The sequence below is a fragment of the Phalangium opilio genome, unplaced genomic scaffold (assembly GCF_054372755.1).
Source record: "Phalangium opilio isolate 3A_F unplaced genomic scaffold, DU_Popi_V2 ptg000053l_1, whole genome shotgun sequence".
NCBI lineage: Eukaryota > Metazoa > Arthropoda > Arachnida > Opiliones > Phalangiidae > Phalangium > Phalangium opilio.
In genome coordinates this window covers 946,494-970,756 of record NW_028324172.1, presented here as the reverse complement: position 1 = coordinate 970,756, position 24,263 = coordinate 946,494, and the positions used below count along the sequence as shown (strand labels likewise).

General features: G+C 38.6%; 2 protein-coding genes across 2 annotated transcripts; one reads left to right on the top strand and one right to left on the bottom strand.

The window, feature by feature from the left end:
* The first annotated feature begins 2,764 nt into the window (after positions 1-2,764).
* Positions 2,765-3,362, top strand: LOC149672248 (rhomboid-related protein 3-like). The gene is made up of 2 exons (XM_089840267.1): positions 2,765-2,906; positions 2,970-3,362. The coding sequence occupies exons 1-2, from the start codon at positions 2,835-2,837 to the stop codon at positions 3,222-3,224; spliced, it is 327 nt and encodes a 108-aa protein (XP_089696393.1). The 5' UTR covers positions 2,765-2,834; the 3' UTR covers positions 3,225-3,362.
* Positions 3,363-9,455: 6,093 nt separating this feature from the next.
* Positions 9,456-10,419, bottom strand: LOC149672247 (uncharacterized). The gene is made up of 3 exons (XM_089840148.1): positions 10,196-10,419; positions 9,939-10,123; positions 9,456-9,883 (listed from the first exon to the last, which is right to left on the bottom strand). The coding sequence occupies exons 1-3, from the start codon at positions 10,417-10,419 to the stop codon at positions 9,456-9,458; spliced, it is 837 nt and encodes a 278-aa protein (XP_089696274.1).
* Between the last annotated feature and the right edge of the window lie 13,844 nt (positions 10,420-24,263).

Genomic DNA, 24,263 nt, shown 5'->3' with positions numbered 1-24,263 from the left:
GGAAAACCCATTGGATCCACCTCTCTCTCTCCACCTGATGAAGAACTTGTGCCACGTTTCTGCCACTGTGGTAATTGCCGTCCAATAAACACTGTTGCAGAGGATAACTGTTGCACACGAGCCCGTAATGTGGACAATGTTTGCATTACGCAAGATGAAAACTTTGCAAACGTAATTTTGAACAGGGAGGTTTTACAAATTCAAATGCAAATATTCCAGCACCCAGTCCATTTTGAAGTTGAAGAGGGTGATGCCAACAGACCATTCCGGTATTCAGACTATAGGCAGTTTGTTTTTTGGCAATGGGGGCGATTAGGGCAGGGCAATAGGCGAGTAATACCTTCTTGTGTGGTGTTAAAAATATGGAAAATAGTATGGGGACTATACAGGATTCAACCCAGACAGAATTTTTTAAAGCAATAAACCATTTGTATATCATGTCTGATTTGGCTATTTATTTAAATTTCAATTTTCAGTTTTTTGATTGTGTTGGAGTAAACTAGTTTTAGCTAATGCGAATGTATTGTTTCGTCAAAAAGGGGTCAAATATTGTCTCTATATCCATTAAAAATAATGAAGGGGACTTCATTTACGTCCCTTTCAGCGCTTTTTCGAAATCGAGTGGTGTTGTAAGGACCGGTTTTACAACGGTGCCAGTTTTAGGTGTTGTTGTTGAAAGGACTATAAGCCTTTTTAATCGCCTTTCTTCATTTGTTGTTTATGGGGGTGGGAGTTGGGTGTTCGACGTCTTACTAGAGGGGTGAAGAAGCAAGACAAACACCTACCTCTTTTCACTTATGATTCAACCTCGCTAACACTAGACAAGATGTTAGAATGCAGTCAGTTGTGGAGAGTTAAGGCCTTTTAACGAGAACGAGGGGCTCTTAAAATTTCTTAATCAAAAGTGACCGCGTTTGATGGTATGTGTCAATTGAGAGTCAAAATAGATTCTAATCCAATTTTTAATATTCAACATAATATTCAATCTTGTTCACAAATTTTCACAAACTTTTTAAGGGTCAAAATAAGAATTTAAGCAAACTTTAAACTTACATCTAAGGGAGTTTTGCAATTCATAACCTCTTTTGAATGTCTCCTCAATTGGAGTACCTCCTACAGCGTTTAATTTTAAATGTAAGTTTAAGGGGTAAAATTTTGTAGTTATGCACTAAAATATATTGTTCAAAAATAGAAAATTAAGATTTTTTTAAAACTGTATCAATCCGTCAACCATAATCTAAGTTCTTTAACCATAGTTTCAAGCCAGTCTATAAAAATAATATCAAGTTTTTAATCTCTTACGCCAAGTAGTTTTTCTTCCATATTCTTCTTAGGGGTTCAGGATCTTTTTTTTCTTTCTCGTTTTACAAGATTTAAGGGTTAATCATGTTTTTTTTCTTCTTTTAATATTTCGCGCACTCGCGTTCCTTCTCTTCTTTTTAGGGGTTATAAAAATATCTATTCAAATTGAAGAAAAATAAAGGTATCAAAATGAATAAAAAATAATACTCCGGACTTCTAAAGATTTCTTAAAGATGAGCCGACAAGAGTTTCGTTAAGCAGTTCGGGAATCGACTGAGGGTGGGACAGGAGGGACTTCATATATATAACTTCTAGTTTTCGCGAGGATCTCTGGGACAATCACGTTTGTTGATTGGCTTCGGTTTGGCGAATAGTGGACCATATTTATGACGTAGCTGGGCGGATTCATGTTAACAGCGAATAGGCAAAACTTTGTTTTGGGACCAAATACGGATTGGTCAGTTTAAGGGTTAAAAAAAAGTGTTCTAGAAGTTTCTCGGGCCAGGTACCAGGATAGTGACTCAAGGTCTTGTTTCTTGGGGTCTAAATAAGCGTGACATTTCTCTGGGTTCTTGGAAAATGCTTTCGTTGCTAGGTATTTCATTTTGCAATGTGGATATAGGGGTATAGGATAGTTCTAGAAAGTTCTGTGTCAACATTGATGGGCTAGTTCCTCATCTATTGTAGAAAAGAATTTCTTTTCAGTTTATTTTAAAGGGAAAGGTTTAAGTTAAAGGGCTAGTATTATCTTTATAGTGTTAATTAAAGGTATTTCGTTATTAATTTAAAGGTTAATTGAAAATATAATTTAATTTTCGAAACAAGATGGTTATAGTCCCTAAACGATCGTCGTCTCTACCTAGATCTGGTTCACCTATTTAAAGTGCTGCGCCATCCTGGACAAACTTACTTTTCATACACCACATCATCGATTACAACGCGTGGCAATAGCCGGAAACTCCATCTCCCAAATTCCAGAAATGATGCGGTAAAATATTCCTTCTTTCACCATGGAATAAATTCTATCGTAATTATTAATTTTGTTTTTCTTTCAAAGGTGAGCCTAATTTCTACGACACAAAATGCTCCAAATTGCCATCCACACCCGAAAAAGTGGGGAAGAAGGTTTTGAGACCATGTTCCGATGGATATTCTGACACATGCCAATTAACAACCGAAGAAGAGTGTCAAGCTCTCAAAAGACACAGTTTTGCCAAAGAGAAAGAGCACTGCAACCAAGTGCCACTTCCCAAGACCCTTTTGCCTTTGGGCTGTTGCAGGCACAAGACACCACGCTTGGCTCTAACGGCAACCGCCCAAGAATGCAGCCGTTTGACAAAGGGTAAGAGCTCACTTTTCACATTATGATAACAATTCTAGAAAATATGAACTTTTAACCTTTTCTTTTTTACTTCAAAGTCAAAGGTTGGTGGCGGCACCAAAGGTGTTCGAAAATAACGGAACCAACACTCGAAAAATTGGGCGTAACAATTTTAAGACCATGTTGCATCGGATACTTGGGCAATTACAAGATGACAACGAAAGAAGACTGCCATGCGCTTAGAGGACACCATTTTCACGAAGACAAAGACCATCGCAGCGAGGTAAAACCAATTTACTCTTACTATTCCCCTAATTGCAAAACTAAGGAAACTCTTCTCTTTCAGGTTCTTTGCCTTACACATTTTTGCGGAAGTCTTGGACTCGAATCTGATAAAGAACGTAGCTTTTGGCCAGAAACGATTAACCAAAGGTGGCGATACATCACGTCCGTATTCTACCACGCTGGAATCCTACACTTTGCAGTGGTCTTTGTAGTTCAGTGGTTCGTTGGAGGACCCATAGAAGCCACCGTGGGGCCAATCCAAATGGCTCTTGCCTTCATCTCCGGAACGATTGGATGGAACATGGTAAGTCTTTGAATTTATAGAACAATGTACGAATTTTCGAAACTGATCATTTTTCTCTTTAAAAGGTCGCCAGTTTCTTCTTTCCTTATCTTCCTCAAGTCGGTAGCGGTGGTGGTCTATTTACAATCCCAACCAAATCCCTCGTCGAGTGTATTCAAGAGCTACAACGCGGATCCATCTGTTGCTCGTCATTCTACTCATGCTGTTGCGGGACTCGGGAGCCAGTAGCGTTCTCTCATTTGCGTAATAGTATCATTGATACCCCCATGACCTGTCGTTTCATGACACCTGATCATTATTAATTTGGCTAACCGTTCGTTTTTGCAATAACAGATGCTTTTCTTCATAAATCATTGATGACTCGCCTAAACGTCCCCCTACACATATCACACCCTGTTCGTTTAGTTTTGTTTGCAAGGTGAAATTGTTAGAGGTGGAACTGAGTTCACCATTGTTTAGTTCATTTAAATCCTTTGGAAAACACTTAGCCTGAATGGATTTTACCCACATTATATCTGACTTTTCTAGCTCCTCAGCTGTTATAGCTCCCTTTATTTTGTCTCGAGGTTTACCTTGAGCTATAGTCATAAATCTGAGCACATAGGCTGTTATTCTAGGAATTTTGTTTAGAGACGTATGCCTATCATATCAATTATTTTCTGAAGTTGTAGCTCAGGTTTCTCGTTTTTGTTTAAAGCTAAGGTTAGTTTACGACGCTCTTGCTCCACTGTTTCATAATTCATTGTTGGATTTTAATGTTTTGGCCAATTTTCTTCTGGTTTTCTTAACCAATTTGGTCCATGCCACCATATTTCGCTGCGCCCTAGCCCCTTTGCGGTCAAGTTAAGTTTTGAATTTCTTTGGCGCGATTTGAGAAGAACTGTTTCCAGTTGTCTCAGTTTGATTTTACCCACCCCAGTGCTATTGTTGTATCTGTCCAGTGGTAGATCTTATCAATTTTCTCAAAGGTGTTTTTACCTCTCCGAGTGACGTATGTCACGGAGAGGTTCTAATTTCGACGTGTGTGTCTGTCTGTGTGGGTGTGTGTGTGTGTGTCTGTTGTTACACCCACGTGACCGCGTTCGCAGTTTCCAAATCGGAGCAAACGTGTTCGCCATTTCCGAACTGCTTTCACAGTCACGGAAATGGTTCCTCCACTTGAGTTCTCACACCACCATCTTCTTGTCTTTGTCCATTTCACACGGACACCAGTCTGTACTTACTGGCTTCTAATCCCCACCATCGTTTGTTCTTCGTCCATCCCACATGGACACCAGTCTGTACATACTAGCTTCTAATCACCACCATCTTCTGGTCTTCGTCCAATCCACTTGGACACCAGTCTGTACATACTGGCTTCTAATCACCACCATCTTCTGGTCTTTGTCCATCCCACTTGGACACCAGCCTGTACATTCTGGCTTCTAAACACCACCATCTACTGGTCTTCCGTCTATTCCACATAGACACCAATCTGTCCCATTGGCTTCTACTCCATTATCATCGTTTGGTTTTAGGATATACGCGGCGATCAGCTAGGGTTACGAGAAACGTCTAGCCTCCCTAAGGTGGGATCGCCACCAAAGGTTTTCGCAATTGCGCTTTTTCCTTACTATTAAATACAAGCAAAGGGAAAAGTCCCAAAAGCGGGAGTTTCCCCCTTTTAGCCCCTGAAATGGGGGTTTAAAATTAGAGTCATCATCTAAACCTCTAGCTCATTTCCGGTGGTGCTAGAATGATGAAATTTGGCATACTTGTACCACTAAGCATACAAGCAAAGGGAAAAGTCCCAAAAGCGGGAGTTTCCCCCTTTTAGCCCCTGAAATGGGGGTTTAAAATTAGAGTCATCATCTAAACCTCTAGGGCATTTCCGGTGGTGCTAGAATGATGAAATTTGGCATACTTGTACCACTAAGCATACAAGCAAAGGGAAAAGTCCCAAAAGCGGGAGTTTCCCCCTTTTAGCCCCTGAAATAGGGGTTTAAAATTAGAGTCATCATCTAAACCTCTAGGGCATTTCCGGTGGTGCTAGAATGATGAAATTTGGCATACTTGTACCACTAAGCATACAAGCAAAGGGAAAAGTCCCAAAAGCGGGAGTTTCCCTCTTTTAGCCCCTGAAATGGGGGTTTAAAATTAGAGTCATCATCTAAACCTCTAGTTCATTTCCGGTGGTGCTAGAATGATGAAATTTGGCATACTTGTACCACTAAGCATACAAGCAAAGGGAAAAGTCCCAAAAGCGGGAGTTTCCCACTTTTAGCCCCTGAAATGGGGGTTTAAAATTAGAGTCATCATCTAAACCTCTAGGGCATTTCCGGTGGTGCTAGAATGATGAAATTTGGCATACTTGTACCACTAAGCATACAAGCAAAGGGAAAAGTCCCAAAAGCGGGAGTTTCCCCCTTTTAGCCCCTGAAATGGGGGTTTAAAATTAGAGTCATCATCTAAACCTCTAGGGCATTTCCGGTGGTGCTAGAATGATGAAATTTGGCATACTTGTACCACTAAGCTTACAAGCAAAGGGAAAAGTCCCAAAAGCGGGAGTTTCCCCCTTTTAGCCCCTGAAATGGGGGTTTAAAATTAGAGTCATCATCTAAATCTCTAGGGCATTTCCGGTGGTGCTAGAATGAGGAAATTTGGCATACTTGTACCACTAAGCATACAAGCAAAGGAAAAAGTCCCAAAAGCGGGAGTTTCCCCCTTTTAGCCCCTGAAATGGGGGTTTAAAATTAGAGTCATCATCTAAACCTCTAGGGCATTTCCGGTGGTGCTAGAATGATGAAATTTGGCATACTTGTACCACTAAGCATACAAGCAAAGGGAAAAGTCCCAAAAGCGGTAGTTTCCCCCTTTTAGCCCCTGAAATGGGGGTTTAAAATTAGAGTCATCATCTAAACCTCTAGGGCATTTTCGGTGGTGCTAGAATGATGAAATTTGGCATACTTGTACCACTAAGCATACAAGCAAAGGGAAAAGTCCCAAAAGCGGTAGTTTCCCCCTTTTAGCCCCTGAAATGGGGGTTTAAAATTAGAGTCATCATCTAAACCTCTAGGGCACTTCCGGTGTTGCGGGAATGATAAAATTTGGCATACAAGTAGGACTTAGCATACAAAGAAAGGAAAAAGTCCCAAAAGCGGGAATTTTCCCCTGTTAGCCCCTGAAATGGGGGTTTTATAATTTATATCCCCTCGTAATAGGACATTATAATTCAATTGTTTCGTCTTTTAATATTAATATTTTTTACTAATATGATTCTTTCGTATTATTGCAAAATTTATGTTTTTTACATAATGTTTTAGTAATTAAATTTTTTACTCATTTCCTTTTCATTTCGTCTGAAATGGTTCTAAGCGTGTTTTGATTAATTTAGTTTTTCTTAAATCTATTCTGTTGATTAAAAGTGTTACTTGCCACAATATTGTGTTCTTCGAATAGAAATACGGTTAACAATTATCACAGCCTGAGAAAAAAAAAGAAAGTTGAATGCAAAAAAGTTGAAAAAGGCAAAGCCAAGTAAAACTCTTGGAAAGAACAAATAAAAATCTAAAAGTACAAATGTTTATTTCACTTCATAATCCTACTTCTATAAATCTACAAGAACATGCACGTACAAAAAGGAGTGAAATCTCACCAAAAACATCTCTGTAAAAATATGCCAAGTTGTTTGGCCGTAAAAAGAAGTGAGATCTAAAATACGGCCAAGTTATTATCTCCAGGTGAACCAACATTTTATTCGACTTAAAACTTCTCAAGAATGTTTTTCTGACTTGGCCATTAGCATTCCAAACTTGCATCCTTCTTCTTTGCACCCGTGAAGGTTAATAACGGAAATTACAAGTTTAACCACAAAAGCTTATCAAGAATATTTAACCAATTTGATTTAATATTTTAATTTCGATCCATATCTGGAATTAAATTAATCTTTGAAATGCTTATGGCCAAGTCAGAAAAACATTCTTGAGAAGTTTTAAGTCGAATAAAATGTTGGTTCACCTGGAGATAATAACTTGGCCGTATTTTAGATCTCACTTCTTTTTACGGCCAAACAACTTGGCATATTTTTACAGAGATGTTTTTGGTGAGATTGACTATTAGTGCGTCTAGCTACAATTTAACTTTGGTGTTGGCAAACTAAGAATATTGTTGAGGTGAGACGAGACGATAGTGTTTACACTGCAAACCAGTTGTGAATGTAGCTATCAGAATATACGGTAAACAGCGTAGACTTCATTTCCTGATCTTTTCCCCATTGACTTATTTCCATGTGTCCAAGATTTATCCTTATAGAGTAGTGGCACTCCTGTTAACTACCCATAGAGCTTAATACAGTCAAAGGCAAGTAGGTGCCATTACTCTATTGGATGTAAAATGTCGTCTGCTTTACTGTATTATTCGCTATGCTTGGAATACTGCTTCAATATTTCGTAAATTTTTACTTCAAAAAAGAGAAATAATTCCATATCTAGGTAAATAAGTTTGTAGTAGTAGACCTCTTGACTCGGAGAGGTAATATTTTGGTTTTCCCAACTTGTTTATGAAGTTAGTTAACCTAGCCCCCAAAAGACATGTCGCTAGCTCCAGCCTGGGAAGAGTTAATCCAACGTTTTCTTTTAAGGGTGTATTTGTCAGGGTTGGTAAAAATCCGGATTTTTCTTGAAAAAGCCACTGGTATGGTTTTTTGCTGGTTTAAACCGGATTTTATTGGATTTATCCAGCTTTTTTTTAAAACTACTCTCTAGTGCTTAATTTTAGCACTTCTATTTACATTTAGTGCTCTAGTTGTCTTTTGCTAGGCCGTCTGATAAAGTTGATAAAACTATAGACATTTCCCTTAGAGATGAGTAGGGCCCCTGATTTTATAGGGATTTTTCAATCCAACCCGACCCATATCGGGTCGAAAACTATTTAAAACGTTTTGCTGGTCGGGTCGGGCAGGGTTATCATCCATCTACCCGGGTAGACATCTTTATTATCTTCAATAGAGCAGGGTCGGGCCCGGGTAGACATTTATTATTACCTTCAATAGGGCAGGGTCGGGCCCGGGTAGACATTTTTTATTACCTTCAATAGGGCAGGGTCGGGCCCGGGTAGACATTTTTATTACCTTCAATAGGGCAGGGTCGGGCCCGGGTAGACATTTTTTATTACCTTCAATAGGGCAGGGTCGGGCCCGGGTAGACATTTTTTTTATTACCTTCAATAGGGCAGGGTCGGGCCCGGGTAGACATTTTTATTACCTTCAATAGGGCAGGGTCGGGCCCGGGTAGACATTTTTATTATCTTCAATAGGGCAGGGTCGGGCCCGTTTAGGCTTTTTTATGATGTTCAATAGGGCAGGTTCTGATAAATATTTTTCTAAATGCGCGGTCCGACCCAACAATTTAGCGTTGCGAAAAATTCAACTCAGTCTCACGAGTTTCGGGTGGGGCAGTGAGAGGAGGGCGCGTCAAACTAACCCACAATATATGGGAATCGACCATTTCGATGAAATAAAGAGGTGTGGGTCAAACCTTTTCTTCAATCTCACTTTATGGTGCCTATATTATAATTTTTTTTGGAAAAATCCACTGGATTTTTCAACGTGGTTTAAACCGGTTTAATCCAGATGGATAAAACCGGACTGGATACCAGCGTGCCAACCCTGGTATTTGTTTTTATGCTAGGAGACCCATCTTTGGATTTCTTGCTTTTCGATTTCCCGAATTTCAGATGTGCAACCCTAGATTTAGCTGTGACCAGTGCAGTCTCTATTTTATTTTCCTCAGTTATAAACCTAACATATATTGCGGTGGCGTAAGCCTTTGGTGAAGCGTCACAAAAGCAATGCAATTCTATAGTTTTAACTTTGCCAGTTGCTTGACAAAAGTAATAGCGGTTTATTTTTATTTCATGCAGAGAGAGTAATTCTAGAACCCAGGCCTTAAGATTTTCATCCCACCCTACGTTGGACTCCCAAACTTTTTGCAAGAGCATCTTAGCGCGTATAGTGAACGCAGCCAAAAGGCCGATAGGATCAAAAATTTGCGAAACCAAGCTCAAGGCGTGGCGGTTTGTTTGCTTTAGGTCACCTGCCGCTTTTATTAAGTTTGTCAAGTCGTAAGAAAAAGTGTCAGACTTTGGATCCCATTTCTTACCGAGCACTTTTGACTCGCTATCACTTGATTGGGTTTCAAATTTTTCCGCTTCGTTGTGTTTTGAGTAATCCTCCCATAACTTTCTTAAATTCTCAGAGTTTGTATTCTATTTACGGAACTCCATGCCTGCTATTTTGATTGTGTTTGCCGCGCCCAGCGAGAGGTCAAAAGCCCCTTTTACGGTACCCTCCCCAGTTGTAGGATCATCGACGTACAAGTCGTTGTTCAATTTTTCTGCTACTAACTGGTTAACCTGACTATTAGTTTGCAAGTGGTGCGTTATTGTGCACGCTAAAAGGAAGGGGGAGCTTGTCACCCTAAAGGGTACTCTAGTCATTCTAAGTGTAACGTGTTCGCTTGGCTCTATAACCCCGTTCTTCTCTTTCACCCACAAGAATCTTACAGCGTCTTTGTCATTTTTGTTTAAGGAAACTTGCAAATATGCTTGCTTAATATCCGAGACAATCGCAATTTCATTTTTTCGAAATCTCAGTAGTAAGAGATGAAGATCGGGATTGAGGTTTGGCCCGGGCGCTAGACAATCGTTTAACGAAGGGCAGTTTGTAGCATGGGAGGATCCATCTAGTACCACTCTTAGTTTGGTGGTAGAGACGTTTTCTCTGGGGCATGTGAAAGGTTCCAGGTTTCTTTAACTCTTTTTCTTTTTCTGGGACAATTTCTACAATATTGTTTTTTAATTGGTCGTTTATGACGTTTTTGTATTCCCTATAGTACACGGGATCTTTCTGAAATTTTCTTATCAGCCCCGTTAATCTTTTTCGGGCAACGTTTTTGTTGTCATGGAGCCGTTCTTTATCCACCTTCCATGGATATTTTACCTCATACCTTCCATTTTTGAACTCTATATCTTTCAGAAAAGTTTCTACAATGGCGTCATCCAAATTTTCTGTGACTTCCTTACTTTTTATGCCTATTCCTTCTAGTTCCCAGAAATGTTGTACTGTCGCGTTTAATTCTTTTATCCCAGCGAACATTACTACCCCCGAAGTCGCTTCGTTTTTTCCTAATTTCGTGGGTCCCTGCAATGCCCATCCAAACGTGGTTTCCATAGCGACCAAAGAGGGACTTAATCTTTCTAGGTTGGTGGTACAAATTGTCCAATACAAATCCACTATATCAAAATGTCTATTTCTGAATTTTCATTTTTCCATCCCGTAGAATCATCTGGAGACCTTTGCTTTTCATGGCTCTAATCAGCTCTTCGCTGTTAATTGTTGTAACCGAATTACATAAAGGGGATTTCTTGGTGTTGCATTTTTGATTTTCTAAAATAACCTTGACCCTACGGCATTTTTTCTCTACGAGCTTTTGATTTCCAAAACTCATCCACCACGGGTAACTCCAATTTTCTGGACAAGCTTTCTTTTATGAAACTTTGTTGGCTCCCCCCATCAAGGAGGATTCTAGCTAAACCTTCATTTTTGTTGGACGGATTTTTTGTTATGGCCAATGCAGTTTGCAATAATACTACATTTCTCCCGTCATTAATTTGAGCAACATTAGTTAGGGTTGCCACCTGTTTTACCACGGTATTTTCGTGGACGTTTGAGTTTGGATCTATGTTAGCCTTGTTAAAATTCACAAATCTAGAGATGTGAGTCGGTTATTTACCAAATACCGCGTAAATTACCGTTTTATATCTTACCGTAATTTTACAATGGTAATTTACCGGTAAATTACCATTGTAAATTACCGTGGTAAATTACCAAACATTTTGACTACGCATTAAATGTTCATTTTACTCTTAAATGATCAATTATTTCTGTGTTTACTTCCAAAATGACTCACCAGGCACTATTCGCTAGTCAGTACTTACAAAATTGACCTAGAAACTGGTCTTTTAATAAATTTTTAGTTAGAAATCAGATCAGAAAGGCCACGGCTGCCGTATTGGTAGCAATATTCGCAAATACGTGTAAAGCAGTCAAGATATTGCTCACAATTAAACGTTGTTTAAAGTAATGGATTGTAAGTACGGGGAAATAAAAATTACTGGCTGAACGGTAATTTTTGTTTTCCCTGAATTTCAATCGGTAAATTACCGGTAATTTATCGGTAATTTACCCGGTAAATTACCGTTTTTAAAAATTACGGTAATTTCACATCTCTAGGATTAATACAGTTTCCCCCGCTGTAATATCAGTTTATGGAAGGGAAAAGCGAACTAACAATGATGTCGAGTCTATCCATGCACAATTGAAAAAAGCGTTCGTTGGTAACCATCCATCGTTTTGGAATTATTTAGGTAAATAAACACCATTTTGTTCCACACCAATTTACACCTAGTAGTTTACCTTTTGTTAAAATCTAATTATTGTTATTTCAGAGCATTTGATATTACTTGAGGATAGTCAATTAACGGATTACATAGACTTAACTACGCTAGGAAATGTGATAAGGACCGGTAGAAATCAAAACCACTTTCTGAACAACGGGCGAATTATCCGTGCAAGGAATCAGTTCAATGAACATGGCGACATTTTGTTATTTTTGAGACAAGCCGCACATTGCGTTAATCCCGGTCCTCAAGGTGAAATTGATGAAGATCGCGAGAAAGATGATCCCCCGAATATTAAATGGGTAATGCCTTCGGCGGTGAGGCCAGTAGCAGTAGCTCGTATTCACCCACAAGCAGTTGACCCCTTTCCAGTAGCTCGTTTTCACCCACAAGTAGTTGACCCCTTTCCAGTAGCTCGTATTCACCCACAAGCAGTTGACCCCTTTCCAGTAGCTCGTATTCACCCACAAGCGGTTGACCCCTTTCCAGTAGCTCGTATTCACCCACAAGCGGTTGACCCCTTTCCAGTAGCTCGTATTCACCCACAAGTGGTTGACCCCTTTCCAGTAGCTCGTATTCACCCACCAGCAATTGACCCCTTTCCAGTAGCTCGTGTTGACCCACCAGCAATTGCCCCCGTTGAAGCTGCATTAAATGCCGCAGTTCAACAGCCAGTTGTAGATCCCGCCGTTTAAGGAGCTTTTAGAGGCCTGCCTGTCATAAGATTTCGCTTAGAAGGAGTTCCGGGGGTATTACGCCTAGAATTAATTGATCAGTAGGGAGTTAATAATTAGGCTGAAACGGTCCTAAATTTTGTGGCCGAAGTAAGCGCCACAACTTAGTAGGGAAGGGAATAATTAGGCAGAAACGGTCCTAAATTTTGTGGCCGAAGTATTATTATTATTATTGAAAGAGGGGGCTCCCTCCCTAGCACCGATGCCAGAGGCATATTGTGCACCCTCATGAACAGGTCTTGAAGAGACCCCATCGGGACCCGGGGACTTGTAGGGCTCAAAACAGTTGACAGCCCACCGAAGTTTAGGAGTTGTAACAACCTGCCTGGCTATAAGCTAGTCCTTTCTCTTCGCCCTGTGAAGCACAGGGTAGAGATAGTCGGGTCTCGTTGGATTGATTAAAGTAGAGTCAGGAAAGTGGACCCCCAGCATATGCTTGAGAGTCTCAGCCCCAGATTTAGTGTACACACCCTCATGCAACTTGATAGTATCAAGTCGATGCGTATTATCATGCGCGAGAATATTCATGACCTTTGCAGTAGCCGGGACATTAAGGACTTGCTCACTAAAGGTTCCTCTTGGCAGCCCAAATGGCCTTGTTGTAGGTATTAAGAGACTGCCAATAACTAGCCCAGTCTCCCGTACGCTTGGCTTTATTAAAAAGCCTTCGAGTACACTTCCGAAGCCGACAAAGATCTTCACTCGACCAAGGAACAAGCCTGGAGCGGTTTGCGGTCTTAAGTGGGCATTTACGGTGATTGGATTCAATAATAGAGCACTGAAGGACATCAGCCGCCCTCTCAAGATCCTTAGCTGAAGTTAGCTTTGGGGTAACCCCATCCGCGAAGCGTAGGAGTAAGTCCTCCCTATAGCCGGCCCTATTACCCGCCAAGTTGTCGTGCACTACCAGCAATCCTTTACCCGAAACATTTCAGCCTCATTTTGACCCCCTCTTAACTCGGTACTGGGGAATAGTACACCACTCATATTTGCACCTCAAGGGCACAGTGTTAATCCTAAGAATTCCTCCAACTTCCAGCTTTCTAACTCATTTGGTTTCTGTGATAATCCTATGTGAAATCGACACATTATGAGACTGACTTACTGACTGACTGACTGACTGACACATCATCAAAACCTCTAGGGCATTTTCGGTGGTGCTAGAATGATGAAATTTGGCATACTTGTACCACTAAGCATACAAGCAAAGGGAAAAGTCCCAAAAGCGGGAGTTTCCCCCTTTTAGCCCCTGAAATGGGGGTTTAAAATTAGAGTCATCATCTAAACCTCTAGGGCATTTCCGGTGGTGCTAGAATGATGAAATTTGGCATACTTGTACCACTAAGCATACAAGCAAAGGGAAAAGTTCCAAAAGCGGGAGTTTCCCCTTTTAAGCCCCTGAAATGGGGGTTTAAAATTAGAGTCATCATCTAAACCTCTAGGGCATTTCCGGTGGTGCTAGAATGATGAAATTTGGCATACTTGTACCACTAAGCATACAAGCAAAGGGAAAAGTCCCAAAAGCGGGAGTTTCCCCTTTTAAGCCCCTGAAATGGGGGTTTAAAATTAGAGTCATCATCTAAACCTCTAGGGCATTTCCGGTGGTGCTAGAATGATGAAATTTGGCATACTTGTACCACTAAGCATACAAGCAAAGGGAAAAGTCCCAAAAGCGAGAGTTTCCCCCTTTTAGTCCCTGAAATGGGGGTTTAAAATTTGAGTCATCATCTAAACCTCTAGGGCATTTCCGGTGGTGCTAGAATGATGAAATTTGGCATACTTGTACCACTAAGCATACAAGCAAAGGGAAAAGTCCCAAAAGCGGGAGTTTCCCCTTTTAAGCCCCTGAAATGGGGGTTTAAAATTAGAGTCATCATCTAAACCTCTAGGGCATTTCCGGTGGTGCTAGAATGATGAAATTTGGCATACTTGTACCACTAAGCATACAAGCAAAGGGAGAAGTCCCAAAAGCGGGAGTTTCCCCCTTTTAGCCCCTGAAATGGGGGTTTAAAATTTGAGTCATCATCTAAACCTCTAGGGCATTTCCGGTGGTGCTAGAATGATGAAATTTGGCATACTTGTACCACTAAGCATACAAGCAAAGGGAAAAGTCCCAAAAGCGGGAGTTTCCTCCTTTTAGCCCCTGAAATGGGGGTTTAAAATTAGAGTCATCATCTAAACCTCTAGGGCACTTCCGGTGTTGCGGGAATGATAAAATTTGGCATACAAGTAGGACTTGGCATACAAAGAAAGGAAAAAGTCCCAAAAGCGGGAATTTTCCCCTGTTAGCCCCTGAAATGGGGGTTTTAAAATTTATATCCCCTCGTAATAGGACATTATAATTTAATTTTTTCGTCTTTTAATATTAATATTTTTCACTTATATGATTCTTTCGTATTATTGCAAAATTCATGTTTTTTACATAATGTTTTAGTAATTAAATTTTTTACTCATTTCCTTTTCATTTCGTCTGAAATGGTTCTAAGCGTGTTTTGATTCATTTAGTTTTTCTTAAATCTATTCTGTTGATTAAAAGTGTTACTTGCCACAATATTGTGTTCTTCGAATAGAAATACGGTTAACAATTATCACAGCCTGAGAAAAAAAAAGAAAGTTGAATGCAAAAAGTTGAAAAAGGCAAAGCCAAGTAAAACTCTTGGAAAGAACAAATAAAAATCTAAAAGTACAAATGTTTATTTCACTTCATAATCCTACTTCTATAAATCTACAAGAACATGCACGTACAAAAAGGAGTGAAATCTCACCAAAAACATCTCTGTAAAAATATGCCAAGTTGTTTGGCCGTAAAAAGAAGTGAGATCTAAAATACGGCCAAGTTATTATCTCCAGGTGAACCAACATTTTATTCGACTTAAAACTTCTCAAGAATGTTTTTCTGACTTGGCCATTAGCATTCCAAACTTGCATCCTTCTTCTTTGCACCTGTGAAGGTTAATAACGGAAATTACAAGTTTAACCACAAAAGCTTATCAAGAATATTTAACCAATTTGATTTAATATTTTAATTTCGATCCATATCTGGAATTAAACGAATCTTTGAAATGCTAATGGCCAAGTCAGAAAAACATTCTTGAGAAGTTTTAAGTCGAATAAAATGTTGGTTCACCTGGAGATAATAACTTGGCCGTATTTTAGATCTCACTTCTTTTTACGGCCAAAAAACTTGGCATATTTTTACAGAGATGTTTTTGGTGAGATTATAATTTTTTTCCATAGTCATTTATCACGCCGCAAGCCCTAATTAAAACATTTATGAGCGACCGCGGAAGTAGAAACCGAAAACTCCAACTAGCTTGCTACAATCTCTCTGTTGACCTTTGAGTGAGGACGCAAGTCTAGATTTCTCCCGGAATTCCTAGCGACTCGGGCGTCGTGTCTATAATTTTCAAGACGTCGCCGTCTCCACCATGATAGCTCAGAGAAAGTATTTGCTTTCTGACATAAAAATTAGCCCCAACATCGGGAGGAAACTCTACCACCTGCGGAGTTTGCTTCGAAAATGTAGATTACCGAAATAAAATATTAAATGGAGCATAAGTTCTCAAACAAGTTAATTTATTTAGACTGACAAAATATGCCAGAAAATATTAATAAACCCATAAATTTATGAGCTATGTTCCATAAGTATGATACTACCGATACTTATTTATGCTATATTTCTTTGTATTTTTTTTATTTTTTCTATTTCATCCAACTCAACTAATTCAAATATTTAACACTTAAATTTCAACAACACATGTAAAAAAAGAAAAAATATAACCACTAGAAAACAGTTCTTTAAAACCGTACCTAGTTTTATACTTTTGAGTAATCTTTAGAAACAACTTTGTAAAGCGCGGGAGTTGGGGTCCAGGGATAAACCAGTGACGCACGTATAAGATAAACATCTTTGACGTCACGGAAAAAAAGGTGGCCTTTTGGTAAACCCCTGGGCCTCGCTCTCTAGCTATGAAAAATACGAAAGAAGTACAACCATAAGTTTATGAGCTATGTTCCATAAGTCTGATACTGCCTATACTTATTTATGCTATAGAGACTTACTGGGAGCTAGTTCGGGGGACGACGCTTGGGATTAGCCAGAAGGGATGGGGAATACCGGCAAGGTAGCTCGAATGAGAGATTCAGTTTCAGGCGAAAATGGCGCTATGCGTAAAGACTGCTTTGCTGTTATTTATTATAGTTGTCGTTGAAAACTTCACCTGACCCTTTGTATCGAATACCATACCTTTGTTCGAGATGGCCTTTCGTGGAGGTGGACGGAAATTTATCCCAACAGTCTAAATGTGTACTCGGTTTAGACTGGGTATCAAATCAGTTATATTTTATATCAAATCTCAATGGGAATAAAAACGGTAAGTTCAATTTTAATAAAAATTTAAAGTGAAGATAGAAGACATGGTATTGTAAAAGAAAACATATTTCTTAGAGGTTTTTCTAATGTTTCTTAAGGGAGGGTGAAAAGGAAACTCTGGAGGTTTTTTCGATTATTCTACGAATTATAAATGGTCATTCTGTATAGTGAAACATCCAGGAAATATCTCTGAATGATTCTAAAACTCAAAATTAGGTTCAGATTTTATGGATAATTTAAACTAAGTCTCTCCGACCATAGCCCCCTGTATAACATAAGGCCTGGACATCGTTCTTCCGAAGAGGGCGGCAAGCTTAGTAGAAAGCGCCAGATCCAACTTTATTTCACGCGGGAATTTCAAATGTCCAGTCAAAAATCACAAATGGTTTATTTAAAACTTGTATGGAACATTAATGTCTCAAAGTTTATTTAAAACTTGTAAGAAACAATATCACAAATGTTTATTTAAAACTTGTAAGAAACAATATCACAAATGTTTATTTGAAACTAGTGAGGAACATTAATATCAAGATCTACAACTTTAAGAGTTTTCTGGATATCGGTTTGTTGTTAAATATCTTAACAAACTCTTTTCTATCAGTAACATCTTTTGCCAAGTTGTCCAACAGAGGTCTTACATACTTTGTTAACAATATGTCAGCGATAATTACTGCAAGTGCATTTCAAAGCACTGCAAAAATAGGGATAAATGGCTTGCTTAAGATTGCTAAGTGTGTCTTTCCGAGGTAGATATGGTATGGCTGATTTAACGAAATCTGTAACTGCTTACAACACGTTTATTAAATATCGAGTAGGATATCTAAGACCACCATTATCCTGGAATCTAATTAAACTTAAAATAGGTGCATTTGAGCGAGCTTGGTTTAATTTGTCCAAACAATTACTGCATTCTGTGTTTTCCTCGGTGATTCGAAAAATATTTCCGGCTACAAAAGCTACAGCACTATTGTTAAGGGAGTTGAAACAAAAGGCTGAATAATAAATTATATAAAACTTTAGTTATATATCATTTGAAATGTATTAACATACAGTTTGGATCCGAAAAGGTCATACGACGAAGTATATAAAACACATATTGTGTTTTCCTTTTCAATGCTTTATTCACCTCAATCGGTTTGGAAATCACATCTGCGACATTTGGCCGTTGCTTTACTAAAAATGTTTCGTTGCTGAAACTGTTATCGATTATATTTTCTGCATGTGTTTCTGTTACAGCATTGCCAAACTTTGATGGTTTAATCAGTCTCTTCACTAAATTGTTCCATCTTTCTTTTTGCATTTTCTTGTATTGTTTTTAAAATGGTTAAAAATTCTTCTGTCAGCCAGTCCAGTTGCTCATCATTGACATCAATAAAGGGCAATTTGTTGGTGTTTCGGTAAAAGTATCCATGTTTTAAATTGCATACATCGTGAATTTCATACCACTTACGGTACTGTTCCATCAAAAAATGGTAGCGTCTAGATTTTCAATTTCCTTTACATCACAATTTCTAAGCGTGATGATGGTTTTGAGGGCTGCTGTGACCGATAGATGAAATACTACTCGATATTTAATAAACGTGTTGTAAGCAGTTACAGATTTCGTTAAATCAGCCATACCATTTCTACCTCGGAAAGACACACTTAGCAATCTTAAGCAAGCCATTTATCCCTATTTTTGCAGTGCTTTGAAATGCACTTGCAGTAATTATCGCGAGTTAGCTGACATATAGTTAACAAAGTATGTAAGACCTCTGTTGTACAACTTGGCAAGAGATGTTACTGATAGAAAAGAATTTGTTAAGAAATTTAACAAAAAACCGACATCCAGAAAACATTTAAAGATGTAGATTTTATATTAATGTTCCTCACTAGTTTCAAATAATCATTTGTGATATTGTTTCTTACAACTTTTAAATAAACATTTGTGATATTGTTTCTTACAAGTTTTAAATAAACTTTGTGACATTAATGTTCCATACAAGTTTTAAATAAACTTTGTGACATTAATGTTCCATACAAGTTTTAAATAAACTTTGTGACATTAATGTTCCATACAAGTTTTAAATAAACTTTGTGACATTAATGTTCCATACAAGTTTTAAATAAACTTTGTGACATTAATGTTCCATACAAGTTTTAAATAAACTTTGTGACATTAATGTTCCATACAAGTTTTAAATAAACCATTTGTGATTTTTGACTGGACATTTGAAATTCCCGCTTGAAATTAAGTTGGATCTCGCGCCATCTATTGAGTGTTTCGCGCACCCGTCTACTAAGCTTGCCGCCCCCTTCGGAAGAACGATGTCCAGGCCTTATCTTATACAGGGGGCTATGATATGTATTATTTTTAATGAAACATTTTAAGGCAATTTTTATTAAGCAGTTACTTTTGAGTGACAATTTCTACCATGCACGCAACTGCTAAAGATAAAAAACCCCAAAAAAACTAAGTACCCAATTAAACCCAGAAAAACCCGGTGGGCTGGGCTTTTTTTAAAAAAAAAAACCCGTTTTTTTAAACCCTGCTTTCATTTGAATTTTGGATTAAAGGAGAATCAAGATCGTCCCGGCCCCTTAATTTCCAAAATTTGAAAATTTTCAAATGTGGAAAGCCCGGCTTGGCCCAACCTGATCGGGCCGGACCGGGCTTGCTTAGCCTGTAAGAGGTTAGGGCTAACAGACGCAACTAAACCAATGGTAGTACTGTAGTCCTGTCACTTTATTGTTCATTTTGTATATTATGAAAATTGTAATTAAGAGGGTAACACGAGAAATTACATTTGTCATTTATCCAATATCGACTTCTTTACTATGTTTTTATTAACCAAAGATATGATTACTCGTCCTACAGTGTGGAAAAGATCAGAGTGCCCAAATTTTTCGGACATTAGTAGATGGAGAATACCGATATGAGCCCACTGGCGTCAGACAGTGCCAGATCTGGCACATGGCACCTGTAAATATGACGTCAATGAATCAAACATGGCGCCCACAGCACTTTTCTTCTTATGGCGCCAGTGAATCAATCATTTTTCTAACAATCCTGTTGTGATGTCAGTGATACGTACATGACGTGTCTTCCTATGGCGTCAGTGAATCAGACGCTAATGTTAGGCTTAAGCGTCATATTCGACAACGTGGTAAATATCCCTTGTAATACACGTGGTTTAAACACTATGTTCACTAAAAGAACGTGATTGGTCTAAAAGTGCGCCATGTTTACATGGTCAGAAAGTCACGTGACATTAAAGTATAAAAGACGAGGACGGTTTAAAGATAAGGCATTCTACATCCTTCCTTGAAGTACCAATCCAGATCCGAAAAATGTAAGTATAAATTTCTTTAAATAAGTTTGCGACAATTAATTTCCCCTGTATTTACGGATATGTTTTTCTACCACAACAGGGTCGAACCTTTAACGTCCTTTGAAACTAGTAATACACAGAACGAGTTTTCCGACTCTATTCGCTGTAATGTGGATCCGAGAAAGAATGATCCCACTATTGTAGAATCTAACGTAAGACGAAAGAACTTAAGACGAATTAGGAAATTCGAAGCCATCGGACAGGATAAGGATTACGGCAGAACCGAACGTACTATAGATTCAGAAACGGGGGATTTAGTAATAAAACCCATACCGAATGAAGTCTTTCATTTATACGATTGCGGCGAATATTACACATTACAATACGTTAATGCCCCTTACATAAATTTAGGTTTGAAGCACTTAGCGTTGTACAAGTTACTAACTGTCTCCGCCCAACTCCTACCAGGGACATTAATCGACATGTTTGCTAGACAGTTTCCATGTATCATAAATAATAGGACTCATTATTTCAAATTGAAAGAATTCGAGGGGGATTCTATCTATGCACATTATGTGCATCTCTCCCCCCACAAAATGTACGGAATGCCCAACCCAAGTATTTGTCAGTTAGGCAGTTGCCATCCTCGCAATGAGGATGAATGTAAATTTCGCACCTTTTACTACGGGGGATACGAATTTCATTGTCCCTACCAGTACTTAAGAGTTCTAAACTTAGCTCTCCATGTGTGCATGTTTATGGTTTATAAAACTATCAAGGCAGTTAGAAAAACTATTAGGATAAAAACGAGGTGGCCATGCATTATATGTTCAAGGCCATGTATATTTGTAAGTTAGCCGAGTGTCTGTATGATAACACCCATAGTTTAATGTTTTACGAAGTTCATTATCATATGAGATCCAACGGTTCGAATCATTATTTCGCCAATAATTATTTCGCAGACTTTATTTAACTTATTGGTTAAATTAGATGTTTAATAATTGTACTTAAGTTTTCAATTCTGTAAGCTAATGGTTTCTCTAAGTGTATGTAACTCATCCTATAAATAATACTTTGAATTTAAATAATAAATATTCGAATTTAATACTTTCTCATTTATTTAACTAAATATATATATATATATAGACATAGTAACATATCACAGCACATTATTATTATAAAAAATCACACGCATGAGGGATTTTCCTTCGCGTATCCCCGCCTTATGTCCTCCATGTACCTAAAGGTAACGTTTACCCTTTCTTTTAATGAGGAGTTGAAATCCTTGGGAACGGAATGCTCCCAATCTTTTTGACAATTCAAACCCCTCATTAAAAGAAGGGAACCGTTTCTTAATACAACCGAAATGGCTGCCCGAGATTCGCCTTTAGGTCGCATCTGAAATGTCCTTTCAGCACCGAAGGATAGGGAGGCGATAGTTGAGTGCACTCCATATTCATCATCGGAATGCCACCCAACACTATCCCTCCCATCCCGATACAAGTTCACCACCGCGGCATTGAATTTAACTCCGCACTGTGCCTCCACTTTTGCTTTTAAGCCTCGCAGGCTTTTAGGCCACTCAGCTATACTCCTATGGGATGTCGTCCCATAGGAGTAATTTAAAAAGTTTCGGTTTTCGCAAACGTAGAAAACTTTACGAGGAAGTCTCCGGTTCCCTTCCTCGTAAAGCCCCTCAAACTCGGACAATAGTTTGACGATCGTGACTTCCTCTTCGAATCCATCGCGGTAAGCTATCGATGCACCCATGGCGAGCGTCCTCTCGCACATAGGTGCACCTCTTGGAGGTGTTGGCAGATCCGAAGGTATGAGGTCGAGCGGTGGAGGTGACATCAACGTTGTTTTCGACGGCGGCGACGACGGTGGTGGTGGTGGTGGTCGGGCACCCCACCCTGATGACTCGGAGTTTGGAGGCGGAGGAGGTAGTGACGTCGCTGAAACGTTCTTCATCTTTTTTTCCCGCCGTTTTGCCGAGCCTGCGCGTGGTAACCTGATGCGTAGAGGTTGAGGAGGATCCGAAAGGGTGTTCTGTCTAAATATAAATATAAATATAACTATAAATTAGTAAACTCTGACAAACTGGTAGAGTAAATTCATGTAGGAGAAAAAAAATAAGGTTTAATTTCTACTCACCCTTGAGAGATCATATTCTTGATGTCGTCCATTTCTCGGTTCTTAACCCTTCCGCAAAATAACTTCTAACAGCAAAAGTTACAAAGTATTGAAAAATACTATAAGTAACTATGAAGCAGGCAGGATCTCGTCCGAAGTCAGGAACAAAAAAGTGATTGAGCCGGATCTCGTCTGAAGTCGGGAACAAAAAGTGATTGAGCTGGATCTCGTATGAAGTCAGGAACAAAAAGTGATTGAGTTTGAGCATACGCCAAGCTTTTATACTCTTGGCGTCGTCCATTAAATCTCTGCCTCAACCATCATACATGGTTTACATTGACGTCACGTTGAAATCCTCGTCATGTTTCGAAATTCGCGTCAAGTTTCAATCTAGATCGTATACTCGCAAATTTCCCAGCATAAACAAATATTGCAACCCGAACTATCATCCCATGTCGACACTCGACGTTAGAGTTTCATACAAGCGCTTATCATGATTTCAAATTATTTACTTGGATAGTTTATTTACCATCCTAGTTTCCTCATTCTCGTTCGCCGACCTCGTTATTTACATTTTCTATCCCTGAAATAGGCCTATCAATAAAGAGAAATTGGTTAAAGTTGAAATAATTTCTAAAGTTAATATTTAGAAGTATTAAGTTGAAGTATATTGGGTCGAATTTCTTGAATATGACGGGGGTACCGCTATCTTAAATAGTATCCCAACACCTGCTTCAATTCCCATATCATTAACGTAGGTCGAAACAGATGTGTTGGTTATCTAAATATAGGCATATTTCAAATTTTAGGGGTTATTATGTACATATTGAATACTATATTAGGAGTATTAAGTTGAAGTATATTAGCTCGAATTTCTTGAAATATGACGGTGGTACCGTTATCTTAAATAGTTTCCCGACACCTGCTTCAAATCTCGTATCATTAGCGAAAGCCGAAACATAGGTGTTGGTTATCTAAATATAGACATATTTCAAATTTAGGAGTTATTGTATACAAATTTGATACTATATTAGAAGTATTAAGTTGAGGTATATTGGCTCGAATTTCTTGAATATGATGGTGGTACTGATATCTTAAATAGTTTCCCGACACATGCTTCAAATCCTGTATCATTAACGTAGGCCAAAACAGAGGTGTTGGTTATCTAAATATAGGAATATTTCAAATTTTAGGAGTTATTTATATACAAATTTAATACTATCTCACTAAATAGAGGCATATTCCAGCTAAATATTTTCATTTAATATTTCTAATTACATTTCAAACTTTATAAATTATTTCAACTTTAACCAGGAGCAGATGACAAAGGAGTCTCGGACGCTAGCTTCCATAATGTAGAGGGCAATGGGATCCACGAACGTCACGGTTATTAACCAAAATCATTACGCCAGTGCCACCACTCGTAGGAAATTTGAGCTTTATTTTCCAACCAATAGCGTGGCTGCAAAGTCTCGAAAGGAGATCTGAGAAATCGCGTCTGGAGCCTCTCTTTAAAAATACGTATCGTCTGCTTATAATTAGCCTAGGCTTAACGAGTATTTGAGTTAAAAATTGGATTTCAACGGCTTTTTAATCTTTTTTTTTAGGCTAAAATTGATAATGAAAAGCCGAGCTAGTAACGTATGTACACTATTAAAAAACTAAAATGTGTTTCAGTGCCAAATTTTTCTAAATTTCTTCTTGAATTAAATGATAGCTACAAGAGGTTGGGAAAAGAAATCACTCACGATCTTTTAAAGCTCAAAAAGTAAGAGACAGTGATTTCGTTTCCAACCTCTTGTAGCCAAAATACGGAATATTTTGGCCCTAAAACACATATATAACATTGTGTTTCGGCATCTTTTAAAACCTTGCTTTTATCTTTTGAAAACCCGACCCCAATCATTCCAGTGGGAACAAATTGTTAATTAAGCCTTGGCTTACCTGGGGTTCTCTGCTAGTTTGGACTTAATTTGACCCTATTTAGTAGGTTTAAAGTCACAAAATGTAGTCTTATCTTTTATCTTAATACCAACGGTTACAGCTGTTTGAATAAAGTAATTAT